This window comes from Corvus cornix, chromosome 14, assembly GCF_000738735.6.
Source record: "Corvus cornix cornix isolate S_Up_H32 chromosome 14, ASM73873v5, whole genome shotgun sequence".
NCBI lineage: Eukaryota > Metazoa > Chordata > Aves > Passeriformes > Corvidae > Corvus > Corvus cornix.
The window spans coordinates 1,598,023-1,607,606 of NC_046344.1; the positions used below are offsets into that span (position 1 = coordinate 1,598,023).

General features: G+C 41.1%; 1 protein-coding gene across 2 annotated transcripts; it reads left to right on the forward strand.

The window, feature by feature from the left end:
* Positions 1–70: 70 nt before the first annotated feature.
* LOC104684878 (acyl-coenzyme A synthetase ACSM4, mitochondrial-like) lies at positions 71–8,874 on the forward strand. Of its 2 annotated transcripts, none has more exons than XM_010392485.3 (14): positions 71–631; positions 916–1,184; positions 1,641–1,851; positions 2,245–2,452; positions 2,568–2,711; positions 2,966–3,122; positions 3,769–3,848; positions 4,606–4,729; positions 5,248–5,328; positions 5,440–5,541; positions 5,924–6,051; positions 6,719–6,818; positions 7,606–7,725; positions 8,560–8,874. In XM_010392485.3, exons 2-14 carry the CDS (start codon positions 984–986, stop codon positions 8,644–8,646), a joined length of 1,743 nt encoding a protein of 580 aa, XP_010390787.1. In that variant the 5' UTR covers positions 71–631; positions 916–983; the 3' UTR covers positions 8,647–8,874. The 2 variants fall into 2 exon arrangements, with proteins under 2 accessions (XP_010390787.1, XP_010390789.1); XM_010392487.3 differs by having other exon boundaries at positions 71–393.
* Positions 8,875–9,584: the final 710 nt, after the last annotated feature.

Genomic DNA, 9,584 nt, shown 5'->3' on the forward strand with positions numbered 1-9,584 from the left:
TTTTCAAAAACTACCACTGTAACATTCTCAAACTCTTTCAGAGTGGAAGGAAAAAGACATTTCTTTTTAATGCTTCTCTTCATCTTGATAAATTTGTAATCTACTTAAATGGCTAAAGTCAAGGCAAAAGAAGACTCAAGGTGCTTTAGGTTAACTGCAAATTATGCACAATTACCAGTGGTGTAAATGATTACAAGAAAAAGGTTATGCCACAGGAAGAGTTCTGTTCCTTGCTCTGTATTGTGCCACATTCTGTTCTCGTCACTCCAGAAGAAGTGAGCAATAAAGCCAGAAGGGTTTCACTCCAAAACACTTATGAAGGAGTGCCCGGCTTTCACATCTCCAGGGGACAGCTGATCTTTACAGGGCCTCGTATGGGAAACGTCCTGACAGGTGAGTGAAGTGAATGAAGAGGATCTCCCCCAGCAGCTCTCAGCCTCTCCTGCCCACAGCAGCCAGGTCAGGAAAATGAGGAGAAATGTCTCTATCAAATTCGGGGGCTACGTAGTGAAGTGAAGGTTCTTGGGACTGATGTGGTGAATGGATCAGTCAGCAACTGCTGCAGCTGCAATGAGATTCTTGCTGGAAGGAGTTTGGAAAAACCCAGAAAGAAAAAGGAATAGAGAATTAGGTACTGAATGTATGAAGCAGGAATGTTCTTCTAATGCAAACAATAACATCTGGTGCTTTTGTGTTTTCCTATGGAGGGTTGTGGGCAATTAATTAAAAAATTAAAAATTTTAGAAAGCAGGATAGGGAACTTAACATGTAATTAGCAGGTTAAAATCATCAGTCTGGCTCTGTCTAGCTTAAGTGACTTTAATGAAAAACTCATTAATTCATACCTAGATTATCTTTGGTTAATCTCAATATTATTTTTATTTTTTGTTTGGTTTTTGTTGTTTGTTGTTGCAGGATTCATAGCAACAATTCTGCTGATTTTCTTATATCGTCTACAGCACCTACATACATAATCTTCTGCCATGAAGTTGTTGTTTAAATTACAGAGTCTAAAACTCTTGTGGATTCTGAAGCCTCCTAATAGGACTTTCCATGGACATCCCAGGCTGCTTTCCTCTGATGTACATTCCCAGTATGAGTCCATCAGACAGGGCAAACAGGAAATACCAAAGTACTTCAACTTCGCAAGTGATGTACTGGACAAGTGGTCTGAGATTGAAAAGGTAGGTGATCTTTTGTTGTGCCAATGAAATACTTTAATTTTAAATTTCATTTGGAATAAGTCAGGTTTTTTTCTTTATAAAAGCAACCAGCTGCCAAACCATATTTGCATTAGGAAATTATACAAAAGCTCATTCTTGCTTGCTTTATTTATTGTTATTTTGGAGGAGCACTAATGCACAGTGTAAGGCTTAAACTGAAATAGGATCCAGACTAGGACTTGGGTCTGGAGACAATTAGGCTGGTAAACATTTCAGGTTCAGAAAAGAAGAATCTATTGGGAATACTTGAGCTTGATGAATAGCAAATCTTGATCCTTTAAGGACAGGAGAAAAATAATTGCTTATATGCCAGTTGTCAAATACTCAGCTCTTCCATAATTTACAGATGTCTGTGCGTTATTATTTCATGGTCTTTCAGAAGAAAATGTTTTGTGTTTGAATCCCTGTGTTTTTTAGGCTGGAAAGAGGCCATCAAACCCTGCTTTCTGGTGGATAAATGGCAAAGGAGAAGAAGTGAAGTGGAGCTTTGAGGAGCTGGGGTTCCTGTCCCGGAAAGTGGCCAATGTGCTGACTAAAGACTGTGGACTGCAGAAGGGGGACAGGCTTATCCTGGTCCTACCACGAATTCCAGAATGGTGGCTGGTCAAGGTGGCTTGCATGCGAGCAGGTCAGTGAGGTAAAAAGATCATTGCAAGTTGGCTGAGAGGATCAAGAATGGATATAGTTTATCAAGGAAAGTAGTGTAACAACCCAGTGAGTGGCCTAGCCCCCAGGCAGTCCCAAAGGATTTTCACTAGGGGCCATGGGAGACAGAGCTTGTGCAGCAGACAAGGCGATTCCAGAAGGCTTGGAAGAGCCATGGGAGTCACCAGACAGGTCCACATTTCACTCCTGACAGGAGAGCACAGGCATCTGCATTAATCTGATATAACTGTTTGGCTGGGGAACACCAGGGCAAATCCATATCCGAGGTCAGTTTGGGAATAGTTAATTTAGGTTCTTAGAAAAGAATCAGATGCAGGAAAAATGCCAACACAAACTAACTTCACCGCTCTTCCAGGAATTGTCGTAATTCCAGGAACATCCCAGTTATCAGCCAAAGACATACTGTACCGACTCCAGGCATCAAAGGCCACGTGCCTCATTACCACTGACAAACTGGCTCCTGCAGTGGACTCGGTGGCATCCCAGTGCCAGCTCCTGAAAACCAAGCTAATGGTGTCCAAAAGCAGCAGGGAGGGATGGCTGAACTTCACTGAGCTGTACCAGTGAGTGTGACTTAGTGCCACTGCAGTCATGAGGACAAAGCAGACCTGTTCCCACAAGCACTCATTGACACCAACTACAACCACTGAAGTCATAATTGCATTCTCCTTTTTACAGAAAACAATCTGCTGACCATGACTGCATCAAAACCAGGATTGAAGACCCAATGATTATCTTCTTTACCAGTGGAACCACAGGTTCTCCAAAGATGACTCAACATTCCCAGGGTAGTCTTGGTTTCAGACCCCTTTTAAGTGAAAGGTATGAAAGACTTAAACCTGCTTGAACATAAGATAATTGAAATTGCACAGCAGAACTATTGTAAAACATTTCTGAATAAGAAATACCAGTGTACATCCCCAGTCCTTCTCCCTTTGAAATCAGAGTAAAAACCCCATCAAATTTCTAGGGATTAGGATCATCCCTAGTGTCCCCATCTTCCAGTTAATAACTCTTACTCTCTTTCTGGGTATTTTTCAGTATCTTTTCATTATTTTTTTTTTCTGTTCTATCAGGTACTGGTTGGATTTGACTCCCTCTGACATGATATGGAACACAGCAGACACAGGATGGATACTAACTTCAGTAGCATCTTTTTTTGATCCCTGGGTTTTTGGATCATGCATCTTTATACATCACCTACCACAGACTGAATCAGCAGTCATCCTAAATGTAAGGGAAAAACTCTTGGAAATGTATTCATCTGCAGAAAGGGTGCCAAAACCAATTCTTGACAGCATCCACAGATTTCATGAGGGTTGTGTTTATAGCAGTGTTTGAGATGCTGTATTTCTTGAGTAAAGCCCCTGCTCTCATTTTTAATGTATCCAGAAGGGGACAAACATGCAATCCATTCATACATTTTGCTCATAGCTGGTGAGCACGTGAATGGAAATCATCCAAAAGCAGCACTAATTGCCTGCCATTCATTCTAGTGACTGTGGAAGCAGTATCAGTTGATACTAATGTAGAAAACGAGGTGTATCTCTGCCCACACTGGCCAAGATTAAAGTGAAAACTTCCCCATGATGTAGGCAGAGACATCCTTTTTCTGGCCATGCCCCAGGCTGTGGGGTCCTGGTGTCAGGTAGATGTGTTAGCATGGGATTTATCCAATCAAATATTCAAACTTGTATACAAATATACAATATACAATATTGCACCAGCTGCAGGAGGGTTCCTCACCCAACAGAGGGTGTGGTGCTTTCACACAGGGGGCAAATGTACTTCTCCTTTCTGTGTCACCTGTTTACTGCACATTCCCAAGGCAGTTTCTTGTCTGAGCTTCACAGGTCCATCTTGTTGTTTAACCCTCTAGACTCTCTGCAGATTCCCAATTGATGCCCTGGTCGGTGCTCCAACATTGTTCCGCATGCTGGTGCAAAATGATCTCTCCAAGTACGTCAAGAAATTATTTACTTCTGTTTAATTTACCCTAACTGAACTTCAGTCATCTCCCTATCTAACTGCTTGACCCAAAATAGGGCAATAATTTAGTTTAAAATATCCTTCATGAGAAGACCATCAAGCAAAATTTGAGTTTTGCTGAGTTTTTTGATCAAACAGAGAAACTTGATGTTTTCCCTCAGAAATTTGAGACTTTTTCTATTTGCTACTGAACTTGTGAGTATGAAACTGAGAGTCTGTTAAATACTTTGTCATAATTTTTGTTTACCACATTAATTGTCCACACTTTGGGAAGGGCTTCATCCTAGAAAGTGCATGTCAGCATAACTGTGAGGGAACTATTTGTTGTGGCAGTTGTACCTCACCCCCATCTCCAATTCTCACTGCCTGCCATTGTTCCTTCCTTCCCTCTTGAACTTTCTCACTTGGCCTGTTGCAGAGGGTCAGCAACCAGGGCCCTGGCTCAGCAGATCAGTACTTGGTTATTTATAATCCCAACTGACTTCAGCAAAAATTTTATTTTTCACATGTTTAACCCTGACTGCTACTACTCATAGGTAGAGTGTTGAGCACAGACCAATATTGCTGCTGTATGGGGAGCAGAAGGATCAGGGATCCCCTGATTTCCCCACCTCATGGCACTAACCCTCTCAGCAAACAGCTCTCCCGTGGTCTTTACCCTTGCCTGCTCCTGCTCTCACCCTATAGACTTAAGTATTGCCTTTCTTGTTTTCAACTCCCCGTGAAGATACAAATTCATGAGCCTGAAGTACTGCACGAGTGGAGGGGAACCGCTCAACCCTGAAGTCATGGAGCAGTGGAAGAGCCAGACAGGGCTGGACATCCACGAAGTGTATGGCCAGACTGAAACGGTACATCTGTAGGGTCCATAGCCTATTCTGTCTTTGGAATTCCTTTTTGCTGCAAGGTTTGTTCTGTAGGAGCACAGCCTGTTTCCTCCTTCACATTTCTGTGAATATTTCAGTAATCCCCTTCCCTGGTAACCTCTGCAAGAACTCCCTCTCACAGCTCTCATCACAGAACCTGCCAGAAACACGGGGCTTTGGGAGGGAATGTGCTGTAATATCTCCACAAATGTCCTTAAGCTAATTCCAAGTAACAGTGACAGCCAAGAGGGCAGAGTTTGAATCTAAGGGAAGAAGACTAGTTAGTAGAGGACATTAATTTTCCACAGATAATGGAACAGGATTCTTTTAGGGAGTTTTATAATTTTGCTCATCTGTACTCTCCAGCACTGACATATAGGATCCTATGAACCTTAATTCCTTACTTTGGAATTAGTCTAGAAACTACATTTAATGAATTGAGTGTGAATGTGGTGATTTTCTACTGCAAAACTTTGGTTTGATTTTGATTTTGATTTTTGCAGGGAATAATCTGCTGTGGTTTTAAAGGAATGAAGATTAAACCTGGATCAATGGGGAAGGCAGCTCCCCTATATGATGTTCAGGTTTGTTGACTGCTCTTTAGATTCTGTCATAGGGGATTATTTGTTTGGTTGGATTTGTGTTTGGAGATTGTTTTTCCATTGGACTAAAATAAGAGCTGTTTTTCATTCCAGATCGTAGACAAAAATGCCAATATCCTGCCTCCAGGACAACAGGGGGAAATTGCTGTCAGAAGCAAACCTATAAGGCCACTTGGTTTTTTCTCTGAATATTTAGTAAGAACTTTATTTTATTCCTCACCACCACTACCAATCTCCCCAAAATCTCTCCAACTGCATAGTAGTCCAAAATGTTGAACATTTTTCACCATTTTATTATTTATTACCAGAGTAATTTGTTTATTTGTTATTATTTGTTATTTGTTATTATTTGGATTGGTAGATGTTAGAAAAGGAAAGAAAATAATTTAAGATCAATTTAAATTTTTTCTTAAAGAATAGAAATTGTTTTAAACCTATTTTATTGTATTTTATAGCAATATCAACATCCTTGATTGAAAAATTAAGTTCCAGTGCATTTGATGTTGTGGGTGTTACAGTACAATGTTCAGTCAATGCCTGTTTAAAATCTAAACTGCTGCTTGTAAACCACTTTAAGGATAACCCCAAGAAAACTGCAGAAAGTGAACGTGGGGATTTTTATGTCACTGGAGACAGAGGGACTATGGATGAAGATGGATATTTCCAGTTTATTGGCAGAGACGATGACATCATCATTTCTTCAGGGTCAGTGTGCACACACCCATTCTAAATCTGCCTTTGTATAGTCTTGAATGTCCTGGTGAGCTTCTGACATCAGAGTGCTGTGATAGGAATCTCTTGACCTCTTGACTTTGGAATACTTGCTGTCATTATCAGCTTTTCACAGACCCACAGTATGATGATCATCTTGGTGAGGATGCTGCATCCATTTCCCCTGCAACCTCTCATGTGTTTCAACAAAGAATCAAGAGTCCATCTGGCAAAGGAGGGATGTTTATCTAGTTTATTTTCTGACTAAAATTGAAGGACTCTCTATTGAATTCAAAGAGCTTTTGAAACAATTTATTTTTAACATGTTGAAATGGAAGATTTGTATGATGTGATATCATAATATGGCACCAGGTGCTGCTGCAATTGCAGTGGGATGGAGCTCCAGCGTAAGAGCCCCAAGGAGAGAGGACAGATGGAGAAGGATGCACAGCCCCAGCAGTCCTCTGCCACAGGAGCACCATGAAATGCTGCTGCTTCTAACCCAGCCAGCTTTCCCTTTTTGCCTAAAGCTTCCATAGTTGGTTGTCAATTTGTTCTGGCTTGGCTTTTTTCTTCAACATGACAATTAAAAAACATTTGGTACTGGTTATTCCAGATAAAAAATAAGAGACAAATCTCATTTTTATTTTTGCTTGCCTAGGTATCGCATCGGGCCATTTGAAGTAGAGAGTGCCCTGATAGAGCACCCAGCTGTGGTAGAAACAGCTGTTGTCAGCAGCCCAGACCCCCTCAGAGGAGAGGTAACAATGCTGAACAGAGGGGGAGAAGCAATGCATTTGTCCAAATACATAATGATATAAAGAGTTTTCTACTTAACTGAATAACGTACTCTAAGGCAATAACATCATCTTAGAATCATGGAATAGTTTAGGCTGGAAAAGACCCTTGAGATCATTGAGTCCAACCATGAAACCAGCACTGTCAGGTGCACAAACAAACCTAAGCACCACATCTACTTCCATCATGGATAATCCCAGTGGGGCTGACAAGCAAAATCCCTTCCCAGTTATGTGCCTTTGCTCTTCTGAGTTTCTTTTCATCCCCAGGTCCCCTCTGTGGAGAGCATTACTGTGATGTTTACTTTGCCCTTGTTCTTAAGTATTTGACTATTCACTGAAATTGTCATTTATGACTCTTGGTGCAGCCAAAGTTGTGCTGTACCTGCCCAAGCATTAGACATGGGCTGCAGGTGTGGTGGAAGCACAGTCCTGTGCTGGGATAACAGGGCTTACTGTCCTCAGCGTGAACTTCAGAGAGAAACAAAATGTCCCTTAGCTTCAGGGACAACTCCAGAGACACCTTTTATTGTCCCTTCCTCTTGACTGCCGCTGAGAAAAAAGGGCAAAGGCTGCTTTAAACTTTCCGTTCTGCACATACACATGCAGAAGTTGTGTCCTTTCTTACCATGTGCTGGTTTCTGTGTTCCTCCTGACCGTGGTGACTCTGGCAGCTCTGCTCGCTGGTAACCTGCACATCAGCCCTAAAAACAGATGGTGTCAGATTGCTTTTGTTGATTTTACCTTGCAGGTTGTGAAAGCATTTGTGGTTCTGTCCCCAACCTTTTCATCCACTGACCTGAAGAGCTTAACTCGTGACTTGCAGGACCATGTCAAGAAAACTACTGCTCCATATAAATACCCTAGAAAGGTAAATACTTCTGAGGAGAAACTTTAAAACAGAGCACCCTTCCTAAGTCTCAGGAGAATTGCCATTTAGATTTTCATGATTCACTTGAAAGAGACAGCAGTAAAGATTCATCTAGAGCACTGGCTCCAGAATACCATTAACAATAACTTCCTAAATAACATTAGTTTACATTGGTTTTCATGCATTTGCACAAAGTACTTGTTAAAATTTCTCAGAATTTTCTAGGTTTTATATATCCCAGTTAGATCTCCATATTCTAAGTCAGACTCACAATCCTAATTCTCTGGTTTGTATTTAACCTTCAAACAAGCAGTTGCCAGTGCCTTTAGGGTAGCACATGACTGAACCTGAATAAGTTTTTGACTACTGATCATCACAACTAACAGATAGACACAAGCCCAAGAGGATACACTTGGTGTTTCTTAGTAATCCCAGCACCACAGGAAAAGAGCTACTGCAGTGCCTTAGCTCATGTGTGCAGAACTCACAGAACTAAGAACCATTAACGACTTTGGGGCTGTAACATCCTTTTTTTCTTCTTTTTGTCATTCATCTCAGACCTCTGATACCATGCAGGCATTCACCCTTCTGCTGTGAGTTACTGTACTCAGCTTGGTGAGCTGAGAGGCAGCTGTAGAGATGTTTGGCCATCCAGGCAGCCAAAGAGAAGGTTTCACAAGGGGCACAATGTGCTGCTTTGGTGTGGCTTGGATCTGGGGCAGGCAGCTCTTACTGATGGGAGTCCTCTCCATTTTCCACATGTGCTGAGAGCGAGTCTTGGAAAACCAGCTCTGTAGAACACGCTGCATTGCTTTCTCTCTTTATTTCATCCAGGTGGAATTTGTCAAAGAGCTGCCAAAGACAGTGACTGGGAAGATCAAGAGGAATGAATTAAGAGACAAAGAGTGGGGACGGATATAGCATTGTTTGGAATTTAACAAAACTTCTTTCATTCCATTAGCACTATATAAATTTCACTACTATAACTGCCCTCATTCTGATCTCTTTTTGTTAAATGCTTGAGCATCAAAAACTACAGGTAACATCAAGATGTGATATTTGTGCCTGCTTGCAGAGTTTCCAATGCCAGTACTTGACTGAATTGTATTATTCTGGGTGAAAAATAAAATTTTTAATAGACAACTTCAATAGCCTTTCCCTTTGAGACCTCCTCACCATCCCTCTTAGAGCCCAGCTTCTATTTGATGTTATTCTCAAGAGACAGCAGGAAAGATAACGCCCCCATCTGAAAAGGTATTCTATGTCACACATATTTTGATTCACTATTTCCTGAGGGTTTACCCTGACATCCAAAGCTTATGGAAAGGACATGGGGGCTGGTATGGTCGCTATATGGGTTCCAAAAATGCAACATTATGAAAAGGTTGCAAAAGAACATTTTTTTCTGGTTTTGGATAGTGACAGCAAAAGTCCTGGAAAAGCATTGTTACAGATGGGGGATTAGCAGTTTTATTGGATAGATTCAAAATCCACGGTTTTGGTGGTGGGATGAGAACCACGTGTAGGTGTCCTTTCTTTTGAAAGCATCTTGTCTCTTCCAAGCACTAGCCAGGAGTGGAATTCTCAATGCAAGGTTGGAAGTATTTGGCATGTTTTTAAACTGTGAGGTATGTTATTGTGGACAATATAAGACTACTGACTTGCACAAGTAATATGTATTTATACCGAAAACTATTCTGAAGTAGATATGAACATAAGATCCCATCCTTTGCTTTTAAAACCCCTTTGAGGTAAATGAAATGAGAATTGAGATTATGTTCAGTATGTGAGAAATAATCCTTTTACAGACGATGCTGTCATGCATCATGAGAAACAAGTAAGTTGTAGAAATTCACAGT